The sequence below is a fragment of the Aspergillus japonicus genome, assembly GCF_003184785.1.
Source record: "Aspergillus japonicus CBS 114.51 unplaced genomic scaffold BO86scaffold_5, whole genome shotgun sequence".
NCBI lineage: Eukaryota > Fungi > Ascomycota > Eurotiomycetes > Eurotiales > Aspergillaceae > Aspergillus > Aspergillus japonicus.
In genome coordinates this window covers 42,627-56,405 of record NW_020291642.1, presented here as the reverse complement: position 1 = coordinate 56,405, position 13,779 = coordinate 42,627, and the positions used below count along the sequence as shown (strand labels likewise).

At 51.4% G+C, this 13,779-nt stretch overlaps 5 protein-coding genes across 5 annotated transcripts; 2 read left to right on the top strand and 3 right to left on the bottom strand.

Annotated features, from left to right (window-relative positions):
* Positions 1-157: 157 nt before the first annotated feature.
* Positions 158-2,719, bottom strand: BO86DRAFT_159244 (putative GPI anchored cell wall protein). Its single transcript, XM_025666394.1, has 3 exons — positions 2,232-2,719; positions 371-2,168; positions 158-313 (listed from the first exon to the last, which is right to left on the bottom strand). The coding sequence occupies exons 1-3, from the start codon at positions 2,458-2,460 to the stop codon at positions 286-288; spliced, it is 2,055 nt and encodes a 684-aa protein (XP_025531400.1). The 5' UTR covers positions 2,461-2,719; the 3' UTR covers positions 158-285.
* Positions 2,720-6,039: 3,320 nt separating this feature from the next.
* Positions 6,040-8,086, bottom strand: BO86DRAFT_385819 (prefoldin-like protein). Its single transcript, XM_025671196.1, has one exon. It carries the CDS (start codon positions 7,950-7,952, stop codon positions 6,129-6,131), a length of 1,824 nt encoding a protein of 607 aa, XP_025531399.1. The 5' UTR covers positions 7,953-8,086; the 3' UTR covers positions 6,040-6,128.
* Positions 8,087-8,209: 123 nt separating this feature from the next.
* Positions 8,210-9,749, top strand: BO86DRAFT_445441 (TFIIH/NER complex subunit TFB3). The gene is made up of 3 exons (XM_025676450.1): positions 8,210-8,322; positions 8,384-8,624; positions 8,681-9,749. The coding sequence occupies exons 1-3, from the start codon at positions 8,277-8,279 to the stop codon at positions 9,540-9,542; spliced, it is 1,149 nt and encodes a 382-aa protein (XP_025531398.1). The 5' UTR covers positions 8,210-8,276; the 3' UTR covers positions 9,543-9,749.
* On the bottom strand, positions 9,711-10,870 carry BO86DRAFT_385818 (uncharacterized protein). The gene has a single exon (XM_025671195.1). The coding sequence runs from the start codon at positions 10,708-10,710 to the stop codon at positions 9,850-9,852; it is 861 nt and encodes a 286-aa protein (XP_025531397.1). The 5' UTR covers positions 10,711-10,870; the 3' UTR covers positions 9,711-9,849.
* Positions 10,871-11,020: 150 nt separating this feature from the next.
* BO86DRAFT_385816 (putative GTPase NOG2) lies at positions 11,021-13,763 on the top strand. Its single transcript, XM_025671194.1, has 3 exons — positions 11,021-11,209; positions 11,270-12,017; positions 12,443-13,763. The coding sequence occupies exons 1-3, from the start codon at positions 11,172-11,174 to the stop codon at positions 13,280-13,282; spliced, it is 1,626 nt and encodes a 541-aa protein (XP_025531396.1). The 5' UTR covers positions 11,021-11,171; the 3' UTR covers positions 13,283-13,763.
* Positions 13,764-13,779: the final 16 nt, after the last annotated feature.

Sequence of the window (13,779 nt, the reverse complement as noted above, 5' to 3'; positions counted from 1 at the left end):
ACTGCAAAGGCGCCTCACTGGCAATCATGAGCCGAATGACATTCGATATAGTACATTATCACTAAAAACTACCTTGGGTGGCAGTAAGACAGCCTCTCAATCAGAAACCTCTTATAACCGTCTGACCATCAGTCCCGGCTCTCATCTGTGCCAAAATCATAGAAAAAAATCATATTGCCAGAACTAGAAGGGAATATTCAGTATAAATAAAGAAACGAAAAAATTATGGGTCCAGGATTCATGTTCGCGTTCTTGTCCGATGGATCAGCCGTCAAGGAAACCAAGTTAGCAGACGGTGATAAATAAACCGAGACTATGGCTTCTGGTTAGCTGGGGGTCTTTTAATAGATGATCATCGGAGTTTACTCACGGAGATGGGTTATAGTCCTCGAAGAAGTTGAGGTAGGTGTTACCCGTGCCCTTCATTTCATAACCCACGGTTTGACCAGCCGGGCACGAGAAAGAGGCAACCAGGTAGGAGTTTCCGGGTGAAATGGTAATCTCTCCATAGTCCTGTTTGACCGACGGAGCGCTGTTATACGTGGTCTTCAGCCCAGCAGCAGATGTCAGCTGAGAGAAGTCAACCTTGCCGTCACCACTGAAGGTGTAGTCAGAGGTCTCGAGATCCTCCTTATTAGGGAACAAGAAGATGAGGCTGCATGTCTTGCCGGAGTCAGAAGACGGGATATCAAAATTGAAGATGGTCGACACTGTGGACGAAACAGTGCCGAAGAGCTGAGAGCCATAGGCGGTATCAGGGGTGGAGGAGTTGACAGGGACAATGAGATGAGGATACTCATAGTCACCAGACAGGTCAGTTGGGCAGCTGGCAGCGCCTGACCGAGTAGCGGAAGCTGATGGTTGAGTACTGCTGGCGCCTCCAGATGTTCCTGAGGGAGCAGATTGAGTGCTCGCAGGCTGGGTTCCGGTGGGTTTAGTACCGGCAGGCTGCGTTCCACCAGGTGTAGTTCCTGCAGGCGTAGTACCGGCGGGCTGTGTTCCACCAGGTGTAGTTCCGGCGGGCTGAGTACCGCCAGGCTGAGTACCGGCGGGCTGAGTTCCTGCCGGCTGAGTTCCACCAGGTGTAGTTCCGGCGGGCTTGGTGCCGGCAGGCTGAGTTCCACTAGGTGCAGTTCCAGCGGGCGGAGTTCCGGCGGGCTGAGTTCCGCCAGGCTGAGTACCGGCAGGCTGAGTACTATGAGGAACACCTGGAACACTAGTTCCAGGAATTGGGATCGGAACAGGAATAGGCTGGGTGCCAGCAGGTTGAGTTACGCCAGGCTGACCGGGCCGAGTGCTAGCGGGCTGAGTACCGGCGGGCTGAGTTCCACCAGGTGCAGTACCAGCAGGTTGGGTTCCACCGGGTGCAGTACCGGCGGGTTGAGTTCCTGCAGGCTGAGTTCCTGCGGGCTGAGTGCCGGCGGGCTGGGTTCCACCAGGTGCAGTACCAGCAGGTTGGGTTCCACCGGGTGCAGTACTGGCGGGTTGAGTTCCTGCAGGCTGAGTTCCTGCGGGCTGAGTGCCGGCAGGTTGTGTACTCTGAGGAACGCCTGGAACACTAGTACCAGGAATTGGAATCGGTACAGGAACACCCGAAGATCCTGCTGCGCAATTGGATTGGATCACGGTAGTGGTGACGGTGACTGTCTGAGCGGAGGCACATCCAGCGCTAGGCACTGGTGCACTGGAGATAGGACCACCCGGGATCGAAGCAGAAGATTGACCTGGGGAAACCCCGCCAGGCACACCTGTGCCAGAAGCAGCGCCACCAGGGAGGGAAGCAGAGGATTGACCTGGAGAAACCCCACCAGGCACACCTGTGCCTGAAGCAGCACCACCAGGAACGGAAGCAGAGGATTGACCTGGAAGAACCGAGCCGGGTTTGCCAGTTTGGCCGGGCACCTGAACCGAGGATACTGCAGTAGCTGTGCCGCCGCCACCTCCAGCACCAGTACCAGAACCCGAGCAAGAATCGGCGGCCAGCGTGATGCTTGAGCATCCAGTCACCGAAGAGCTCTCAGTGGTATAGATGTTCAATTCACCGTTGTCACCCGTCTGGCATGCCACAAAGGTAGAGTCGCCCTGGTACTCCAGCTGACCGCCGGACGAAATCGAGAAGCCAGTCTGGGCGGTGGTACCTAAATCACACTGGAACTGAGTCACAGAGCCTGTCAGCGTACAACTGGTTAGCACTGTTTCTCGCTTTAGCATCGTCGGAAATTGAGACCTACTAGTCACGACACAGCCACGTCCGCTGCTATCAGTAATTGCACCATTCGAATCGATGCAGAACGAGGCTGCAGCAAGACCACCACCGAGACGATTCTGACCATCACCAAGTTGGCCCACCGTGCCAGATGCGGCGCCCGAAGCAGTCAGGTGGAAGCAGCACGAGTCGGCGCGGCTGACGAGGGCATTTCCTCCAGCAGCGAAAGCTGCAAGAGTTGCAAAGTTCTTCATCCTTGCACTAGCGAGCTTGGTCGGCAGCTAGGGGGGTGAATGGACTGGACGGCTTCCACTATAGGGCAAGGTTGTTGTTGTGACAAGAACTCAAAAGTGACATTCAGGGCATGTGCAATTCTTTATAAGAGATAGTGGATACAGGAACGTCATACTATATGTTCCGATACAACAAACAGGTCCCAGGGAACACGGCCAAGTACCTCCACATGTAGATCGAGGAAATTGAAGTAGACCGCAGCTAGTTGCGATGACTTTGCAAGGTCGACAAGACCATGGGCCCGATGAAGGGCCACCATGGGCCCAGCCAGACATGGCCGATGAGCGAACAGAAGTCAGCGAATTGGCCGGCAGGCTCGAGTCTGGACACTGTCGTGGGTCAGCAAGAGCACTAGAGTAAACGTCATAAAGTCCTGAGCATTGTGGATATGAGAACCCTTGTGAGTGGCTCTTATTTTGGCAATAAGGCAGTACTGTAAAAAGGCAGCCGTATCAGTGGCCGGGGTTCTCAGGGCTTCTCAAGCTCGGTGGAGCCGGCCCCATCGAGCGGTGCCTCTGGATCGGCCAGATGCCCTGCCTTGATCGATGAGCTCCCGATTGATGGGGTTTGAGCAGCGGTCAATTGCGACTCTGTGGCAAAACAACATACCATCCACGGTTTTGCCCGCCGTTCAGCGACCCATAGCAGGGTTCCATATTTGCCTCACACCAGGAACTGGACATTGATGTTCCCAGGAACGCGTTGTTTCTATTCATATTTACCCACCCGACATGCAAGCATGAACCCACCATCACAGAGCATATAGTGGGACAGGCTTTGTGTAGTAGGAGTACATTGCAAGGTACGATATGCACAACAAGCAAGGTCCGCGTAATGGAGGAAGCGGGCCTTCCGGTTGAAGCCATATGGCAAGTGGACAACGGCAATTTCGAATTCCTCTTCGAAGACATTACATCATTCCTTCCGTATACAGGCCGTGTTTTGGAGCAGTCTCTTCCACCACATGGTGTGAGGAGTAGTGCGCTGACAACAATTTGGCTCGACAGGAGGTTTCCGTCGGACATCAACTGCCTAGGGTAGGCGAGTTTCCCACCCGTCTGTGTGTCATCATGGGATAACCGAATGTGATTGCAGCATCAGAATTCCGGTATGAAGGAGAGAGGGGGGATGGGGGGGGGTGTGGATGGTGTGGATGAGAGAATCGGAAGAAGGAAGAGTTCCAGTTGAGTTAGTTTCATCTGAAACAGACAGGAAAGCCAAGTGACGGAGACACCGGAACTCATTCGGGGGGAGTGGGGGTTGGTGGGAGGAGGGGGAGTGAGGAGTGGAGGAGTGGAGGAATGGTGGGACTCAGCAGGGGAAAAACAGGGGATGCAGCCACTCATCGTACAGCCACATCAGTCATTGTTGTAGAAAGTGGGCCATGACGAAAGCCACAGCCAACGGCATTGCTTCTGGTTGGATTGTTTGATGGGGATGTGCATTGTATTCATCATCATCATCACCACCATTCAAGACTATTTTTATTTCTCAGCTGCTCATCTAATAACAATCGCTAAGAAATATCCCAATGCCCTTCTTCCATTCCCTCTTTATTCTTCTTCTAGATAAATATATGTCGATCGACTTACCACGTCATTCGGAATTCTGTGTATCGCGGTGGTTGTCTGTGCGCTACAAGCTTGCAGCACAGTCAGTGATTGAGAAAGGAGGATATGTTATAAATAAAGAGCACTTGCAATTGATTGCCAGGTACTGTACACAGACTATACAGCCTTGTGCGGCTGGGTTCCATAAGGTTTTAGTCCGATGTTTACTGGTGGATTCTATAGGTAGCTTCACTTCTTAATTCCACCTCTTTCTTGTTATGCGAACCATTGTAGGATGATAGTACTATGTAGTCGTATTTGAGTCCACGAAAGTATACCAGACCTGGAAGGATTCTCACATGCGCCTCTAACAAAGCTAATTGACTACCTATAAATTAACTCTGATTCCCAATGGATTGACGTAAGTGATACTTAGACCATCCTTGCACCTACACATAGTTGAACATCTACAGTAGTACGAAGAGTTGACTCCGATACTCTCCCCTATACCTATTCAAAAAAGAATCTAGTTATTCCCTTTCCTTTAATCGAAGAAGCGCAGAGTGATTTAGCATTGAACTGAACGTATAGTACTCCACACTGTACATGTACTGAGTATCTCAGCTTCTCCCCCGCGCACAGGGACCGTTACGTATGCTTCTACCATCATATCATGATCCTCCTAGGTCCTTCCCATTCCATCCATAATCACACACTGATTTACTCAGTACAAATTCCCGCATTCCTGCTGGCAGTTCTCGGGTATTCAAACCAAATTTTTACCAGTCAATCTAGCCTTCGGAGTCAAAGTCACCAGACCCACACTATCCAGAACCCCCAAGTGCCGGAAGGGAAGGGAAACTTCCATCGGCTTTTTTGTTTTTGGGAAGAAAAAAAGAAAGAAAAACAATGACAACATGGGATCATCCGATCCACCCACATCTTTGACCCTGTCCGATCGAGAAATGGCAGCCGTCATTGATTTCCAAGCCAGTCTTCCCCTCTTCATGGACCGTGGATAGACCAGATCCTGCATAGTTCTCTCCCCAACTACAACATACTGTCAAGTACATAACCATGAAAAAGAGGGCGAGAGACATTGCCTACGAGTAATATATTGAGAAGACACAATCGTGCCGTACTCATACGAGCCAGCTCCCTTACCCTCCCTCAGCATGTTACTCATACATGCATGATCCACTCGTCAATGGCTCGTCACCAAAAACAAGTACTTGGTGACTCGTGCTGATCGATTGACTGTACCTGCCTAGAGAGACGATGGGTTGTCAAATGCTGTGTCGATTGGATGGAACAATGGGCGGGGAGTGCCATCAATCCATGGATAAACATCACTGACGTCGATGTCAGTTACAGATCACTTCCCTTAGGACATGTATTTCCCGCACTGGAGGCATAAGTATTGCAGGAAGTGGTACGCAAGCGATTCTCCACTTACATGCAGGGAATCATAAAGTTGTCGATTTTTTTTCTTCTTGACTTACAGGTATCAAAGACTTGTTTATGGGGGGTGAGTTTGCCGAACCTGATCAATTGCATGGAGCTTCTTACGACGACAAAACTATGTTATGTGGCATTGACTTAATTCAGCAGAACGGGTGCCGTTCATCTGCAAGTTCAGGTTGTTGGATAAGGATGAATGGAGTGAGCAAGAAAGTTCGAAGGCGTTGAGTCGTGACCGCTGATGCACAGAGATAGAGTAGCATTTCCTACGTAGATGGCGCCTCCAAGGTCGGGTTATGAGATAATCATAGAGATGTTGAGGGTGAAACGTAACCGTATAACCACTGCTTACTGTTTGTAAGTACTCCGTAGAGTCCAATACATCCAATAACGGAAATGCAGTCAGAGAGCCCTTGGTCCTTGATCTTGGACGTTCAGCGCTGTGAGCATACCACGAGGTACTGTATACTCAGACATAAGGCTGAAGTCCAATGTCTACAGAGAAATTCCTCAGTGCAATACATCAACGTGAGAAAGAATGAATATGTATTGCCAATCACCATGCAATGTATATAATGGGTATCTGACTTCCAATTGCATCTGATGTTTTTATTGACCTACCTCATGCGCGCGGCCTTGAACTTACTCACACGCCTGGGAGCCTCTTCTGTGTCGAGAGGGACGATTTCGGGCTCTTCGTCCACGAATCCGCCTTGTTCCTTGATCATGCGATTGCGGATCTGGTAAAATTCAGTAGCAATCTCCTTCCGATGCAGCTGTTCATCAAGCTCGTCTGGTTCCGGTGCCACGGCAGACGTCTGAGAAACATCACGTTCAACAAGGGTGTCTGCCAGAATTTTGCCTTCTGGGCCTCTGGGTGCGGGGTCTTCCTCAGGATTGGCTGAGATTGGCAGGGAGAAGGGTTTAGGCTCCGCTGGCCTGGCTGGGAAAAGAGGCAGGGAGGATGGCGCCGCAGAGGAGGTGCCAGTCTTGCGTAAAGACGAGCGAAATTCGACGGGCCGGGAAGGGCCAGCTGAAGTCCCTGACGCAGTGGCTGGCTTCACTTCACTGTCGTCCGTTTTCCGAGCGCTCTTGAACCGAGAGACTTTCTTCGGTGCGTCTTTAGTCACTGGCTCCTTCGCAACAGGCTCTGTGCGTTCAACCACGGAATCTGCAAGAACAGGTACACTAGATTCACGAACTGGGACAACCTTCTTATCCTGAGTCGGAGGCCTCGGGGCCGGAGCGATGTCGAGGTCGTCAGCAAAGGCAACCTTCTTTTTCGCCTTCTTCTCGGGCACAGGTCCGGTGCCTGCCTCGGTGGTCTTCTCAACACGAACCACACTGGGCTGCTCTAACTCCGCTTTGACGTCAGTGGGGAGAGAGTCGGTGTTCTTGCCAATGTTCCACAGTCCTCGCGCGTTCAACTTGGCTTCCAACTCGCGCATTTCGCGGTGGTAATCCTCATCAAGAACACGTGTCGTAGTTCTCCCATATTCATCTTCCTCCTCTTCGTCATCGTCGTAAGGGTAATCATCGTATTCTTCGTCCACAGAAACGTCGCTTGCATCCTCGTCAAGTTCCAGTTCGGCGACGACCGCTCCAACTTCATTTAGGCTATACTGCAGCATATCGCGCCGTAGTTGGGCATCCTCTGGCGATTCCTCAATGCTTGCTGCAAGACGTTGGTACTCTAGGAGACCAGCTGCATCCATTGAGGGAGGCTTAGGGTTGCTCTCGGGAGTAGTCGCTTCCGGCATTTCCTCCTCCTCAATAGCTGGGGGTGTTACCTCCTCCACCTCAAGTGCAGTCGGGACTTCTTCCGTAGCGGGTTCTTCCGTAGTCCTTGCAGTATGCTGCGACGAGTCTTGACGTGTCGGATTCACATTCGCCGTGTCCGGTATATCGGTGACACCGGCTTTTTGCAAGATATTCAAAAGCTCAGAAGCCTGGCTGCCTGGGGTGTTTGTTGTACTCGAGATGACATTACCGTTTTCGTCAAGTTCTTCAAAGATCTCGGTCATCGGGTATTCGGCCGTGCTTTCATTCGGTAGTTGTTCCTGCGAGTCCAGCGCATACAGTTCGTTCTCTGCGGCGCGTAGTCTCTTCTCCATTGTCGCAACATTTTGTTTCACATAGTCAATACGTCTGTTGATCAGATTGACCACCTGTCCTTTGGTGCGCGTCACGCCGTTTTTCTCGCCAAGTATCACCTTCACCTCATCCTCAGTGACCAGCGATCCGCCGAGGCTGTGACCCACGCTAAGGAAGTCTTCGCAATCCGCATCTTCAGGTAGATCATTTATCTCCTCTTTGAGGCCGTCGTACTCTGCCTCCCAGGTGCGCCAGTGGTAAAGTGAGTCCTGGAGTTTCAAAATGTTGCCTTCGAGTTCTAGGCGCTGGCGCTCGAGTTCGTGTAGCTGGCTGTCGGGAACACCCATGATGATATTCATGAAAATCAAGTCTCGAAAATATACCGAGCGAATGACTTGTACTAGAGTTCAAGACAAGGTGTATTTCACCTAATAAGGAAAGTTTGTGTGAATCAAGGTCAAAGACCAAAGGTGGACGGAGAGATGAGTGGGAGGCGGCGGCGGCAAAGAAAAAAGTTCCGCCGCGGAACAATGGGCGGAATGCCTGATTGGCCCGTGCGGGCAGTTGGATTAATCACCGGTCATTTAGGCTTCATTGCTGCGACACCTACGGTCTGTTTAACACTTACTCTGCTCTGCCTTGGTCTTAATCAGATCTGCGAGCTGTCAACTATGCCTTCTGCTCGAGATGCTATGGCCAACCGCGGGGATGACGACGGTATGGTTGTTTGCCCTGCATCGGAATCCCCCTCCTATTTGTGCTAACCAGCTCTCTTTAGAGGTGTGCCCTGTTTGCAAATCCTCACGGTACTTGAACCCGGATATGCAGTTCCTTATCAATCCGGAATGTTATCACAAAATGTGCGAATCGTGTGTGGACCGCATATTCTCCTCAGGCCCGGCAAACTGCCCCGTTGCGGGTTGCCACAAGACGCTGCGAAAGGCTCGGTTTCGGAAGCAAACGTTCGAGGATATCAACGTGGAACGAGAGGTGGACATTCGGCGCAGAGTGATGCAAATGTATGCCGTCAAGCCATTTGTCTGGTGACCTTGCAGGATACTGATACTGTCCGCAGTCTCAACCGCCGTGAAGAAGAGTTCGACTCCAAACGAGCCTGGGACGACTTCCTCGAACAGCGTGAGGAGATCATCGCAAATCTCGTACACGGCACCGATGTGGCTAAGACCGAAAGCGACCTCCAGAAATATGCATCGGAGAACATGCGCTCAATCCGCGCCAATCAAGCCCTCGAAGCGCAGGAAGCCTCGTCTTTCAAGGAGCAGCAGACACATGAGCAGGAACTGGCCCGTCTTCGCCGAGAAGCAGCCAAACAAGAATATGAGAACGAACGGCGGGAGCTACAAGCCTCTCGGGAGGATGTTCTCTCTCGTCTCGCAGCCGGGCGACCTGGCGACGCTGCGGCTATTGCACGCGAAGGCAAGAAGGTGTTGCTCAAGAAATCATCTGCTCGGCGAAGTGAGGAGGATCGGATCCGACAGAAACAGGCTGCTCTCCGGAACTCGGATGCTAGGAAAGCTGGTCAGGGAGGACTCACGGCTGATAAGGCCGACATTGCTGGCAATTCGGGCTTGATCAAGGGCCTCAAGAAGATCGTGACTCCGGAACCCGAAAAGCCTTACGACCCATTTGGTGGCATGATTCCCAACAAGCGGGACTACTATACTTTGCGCGACTTCTATCCGTCAAGCTATCTGGACCCTATCCGACAGGACACTCGTATGCAGGCAGGCGGGTACGATCTACAGGAGTACTACTCTCGTACATTGATGGAAGCTTTCGCTGGCTTGGGCTGCTTTATCGATGAGGAGGTGGCACAACGTGACGGTGCAGGGTCTCTTGGGGGCTCCAGACCGGACGCCACTCAAGGGGCTGCCCAGGCGGCAGTTTCAAGTACGGGTACTCCAGAAGCCAGCTGACTGGCGTTATACATTGTTGAGCCCACTGAAGAAAATGTCCCCTGCTGTTATCTCTGCGCTTCTACTTCGCAGGGAAGGTAGCCTCACCTGTGTTGTTGTATATAATGCATAGCGATGGCGTTTTGATGGGATTTGGGTGCTTCATTGGGGTATAGAGATAACGGACTTGATAATGGATATGATTGATCTAGGTATACAAACAAAGGCAAAGCTAACACCAAGTCAGAGGACACTATTTAACAAGGTCAAAACATCGACGTGTGGTACATAGAACGTAATGTACAACCCTCCCCATAAGCACAACCATCTAGAACTTGCCACCGGTGATCTCCTCTCCGAGCTTCTTGATTCTGCCCTGAATGGCGTCCCAGCGAGCAGATTCACTCCTGCTAGTTTCGTGAACAAGGCTGGAGACAGATTGGGGGTGGCCCAGGTTCCAGATGTTGTCACCCGCCTGGTGGTCGTTGCGCCAGGCCTCGTTTTCGCCCTCGGGGAAGACCCTTTCAATCTCGGCCGCAAGTTGTTCCTCGGTAGTAATGAACTGCCGTGCATTCACGTACAGATCGTGCAGATTGCTTCGGCGCTCGGCATTCTTCAGACTTTCCTTCTTCTCAAGTCGACGTCGAGAAAAGTGCAGACGGGATTCTCGACCAGGATCCGGCAGCACCTGCATGCGCTGGGGCAACATGGCTTGGACTACCGACGTCTGAGTCAGCCTCACGTCCGCCCTCGCAGGCTGTCGCATGATCTTTTCCCGGTATCGCTGCTTGTGCTCGCTTTGCTCCTTCATGGCTTTGTCAGTGGCCTGCTTGCGGGCGTGCAACTCCAAAATGCCCTCCTTGAAGTTCTTCCTCCGCATATTAGCCATCTTCCGCTGCTGGTCGCGGTATTCATAGTCCGGGTGGTTTGGGTTGAGCGAGTTCTTGTGGGGAAGAGGCGTCGCGGCGTGAATGTACGCCTCCGTCGGCTTGTCCGTGCGGCGGGCAGGGAAGATTTCACGGGGAACTGGGAGGGTACCCTTGACGCGGGGCTTAGAGGGTTGTTCGGGCTGCAGAACTCGAGGAACATCGATGAAATTGGGAGACTCAGGTCCGACTCGCAAAGAGGCCGATGAAGCGAAGCCGCGGAACTGCACAGTGGCAGTTCTGCAATTGCGAAAGAGGGCCATGATGATAAAACAAGGTCGCTCGACTGTCTGGAGATGTTTGGGCAAAATCAAGTCGGGGGGTATCGAGAGGTATTTTGCTGAGAAACTCAATTGGATGGCCCACCTCAATCAACCGACAACCTGAACCGATACAGAGATCCTGAAAGGACTTATTGGCAAGCGCGGTTCTGCTGCGGAAGTCGGACAGAACGAAACGATTTTCCTGATTCTGGTCCGTGCACCGCTTAGCTTGGCGCGCGCCAATGGCAGAAAAAAAAATTAATTTTCCCGCGCTTGAAACTTTTTTTTCTCTCTCTTCTTCTTTTCCTTCTTGCGCTCCGCCATTTTTTGTTTTACAACACTATTTTTTTGTGAACTTCTTTTCAAAACTTCTTGAGGTACTCTTGGGAGGTGTTTTCGTCATGGGTACCGGAAAGAAGGAAGCCACTCGTAGAGAGCGGCAGGGGAAGACTGGAGATGGCATGGGAAATGTTCGCACCAAGGGTGAAAACTTCTACAGGTGAGTAAAATGATGGCGTGAATCCCTGCTCCGAAATGCTGGACTAACATGTCATGAAAGAGATGCGAAGAAGGTGAAGCATTTGAACATGTTGAAGGATGGAAAGCCTCGACGTAACGCTGAGGGAAAGATCACTGTGGCTGCTTCATACCAATCTCGTGAAGCTCCGGTCGCTAGAATCGAGCCCAACCGTAAATGGTTTGGCAACACGAGAGTGATCTCCCAGGAGGCTTTGTCGTCTTTCCGCGAGGCGGTTGCCGAACGTGCTTCCGACCCCTATTCAGTCTTGCTCAAGACCAACAAGCTTCCCATGAGCCTGATCAGAGATGATAAGGGCGCCAATGGGTTGAAGCAGCATGAGGCCAAGATGGCTATTGAGAATTCTCCTTTCAGTGACACCTTCGGGCCCAAGGCGCAGAGGAAGCGTGTCAAGATGGGGGTTGCCTCTTTGGAGGACCTGGCCGGCGAAACCGTCAAGATGCACGACGCTTACGTCGAGAAGACAGACCATGCTACTCATGAAGATGGTACTTTGGTTGTCAACGGTGATGATGTTGCAAAGGATGACAATTCCGGTTTGGCAACCACCGCCGTTGAGTCTGTCTTCTCCAAGGGTCAGAGCAAGCGTATCTGGAATGAGCTTTACAAGGTCATCGATTCATCCGATGTTGTACTTCATCTACTTGACGCTCGTGATCCCGATGGTACACGATGCAGGAGTATCGAGAAGTACATCCGTGAAGAGGCTCCTCACAAGCACTTGATTTTCGTCCTGAACAAGTGTGACCTTGTTCCTACGGGTGTGGCGGTACGTCTATTTCTCTTTTATGTTACTTTGTTCTTTTTACCCCTCGTTCTATCCTTTATAAAAATGGGGTTTCGGCCCAATGCCATTGCTAAGTCAAGGCTTCTCCCTACGACCTTGTGTCGTGTTTTTCTTCCTTGGGAGTATGTCTGTTACAGCTCTGGCAGATTGACGCTGATCCGCGCCGACCTTCTTTCTGAAGCTAGGCTGGCTGGTTTTCGTTTTGAATACCAGTCGTAAGGATCAAGCTGTGTTTTGTTTTTGAGTTGAGATCTGCTTCTACTCAATGAGTGGCCCATAGCAGTTCTCTTAGTAACATTTCACACATTTTCTTGCCATCTATCATTCTCGTCCTTTTTGCTTATTTCTCTCTACGCTATTGTTTGCAATACAATACCGTTAGTGTTTACTTGCTAACGTGACACCAGGCTGCTTGGGTACGACACTTGTCGAAAGACTATCCTACTCTAGCTTTCCACGCCTCGATCACCAACTCTTTTGGTAAAGGTTCTTTGATCCAACTTCTAAGACAATTCTCCTCCTTGCATTCCGACCGCAAGCAGATTTCTGTCGGTTTGATTGGATATCCAAACACTGGAAAATCTTCAGTCATCAACACTTTGCGGAAGAAGAAAGTGTGTACCGTGGCCCCAATTCCTGGAGAGACCAAGGTCTGGCAGTACGTTACCTTGATGAAGCGGATCTACCTCATCGATTGTCCTGGTGTGGTACCAGCCAGCTCGAACGCCACTCCCGAAGATATCCTCCTTCGAGGTGTGGTTCGAGTGGAGAACGTAGAGAATCCCGAGCAGTACATCCCGGCCGTTCTCAAGCGAGTGCAGCCCAAACACTTGGAGCGTACATACGGCATCAAGAATGTCGAGGATCCTATCGAGTTCCTCAGTATCCTCGCTCGCAAGGGTGGTCGTTTGCTCCGTGGAGGAGAACCTGACCTCGATGGTGTCGCCAAGATGGTCATCAACGATTTCCTCCGGGGAAAGATCCCCTGGTTCACTCCCCCGCCTCACAATGCCGGTGGGGAGGACGAGGCGATCGAGGGCCGTGCTGGTCGGCTCGGAGAAATGAGTCGGAAGCGCAAGCTCGACGACACTACCTCCGAAAAGCCAGAGGGCTCTAAGAAGGCGTCGAAAGAGAAGGCTTCTGAAACTGACAACGACGAATTCGAGGGCTTCGAGAGCGACGACGATGATGACTCGATCGCGAACCTTGAAATCAGCGATGAGGAAAGTGGCGAAGAAGACGATTAAGTGTTTTCATTGTCGAGATCCTTGTCAAAGACTGTCAACGAACCAAGTACCCCCGATGCCGTCTGTCATCTGGCATCAATCCCGAGACGTACACCCCTGGTGGCGCATGTCGCTCCACAACTCCCATGACGTATCCCAAGGTCTTGTCATACCTTGACTTTGGGTGGGAGTTGAAAGCCACATGCGTCGAAGCGTCAATGACGCGAACTCGTTTGAGAACCCGAACACCGTCAGGCCTCTTGAGCCTAGCACTGGTTCCATATGAAATCCGCTGGCATGCCACCTGGACAGTTCTTGGCCAGTGCAACGTAATGCTTCAGCTCGGAGAGCATTGGTTGTCAGGCCGATCAATGCCTCAGCCAACCTGATTCTCCTTATTTAAAGATACCCACTGAGTGTTTTCACACGAATACTTCGAGCAATCCAAGCAATCAATCAATCAATCAATCATCCTGAAACAAGGTGGTCTGATTCAAGAAAAGACTGGTTCTTCCCAC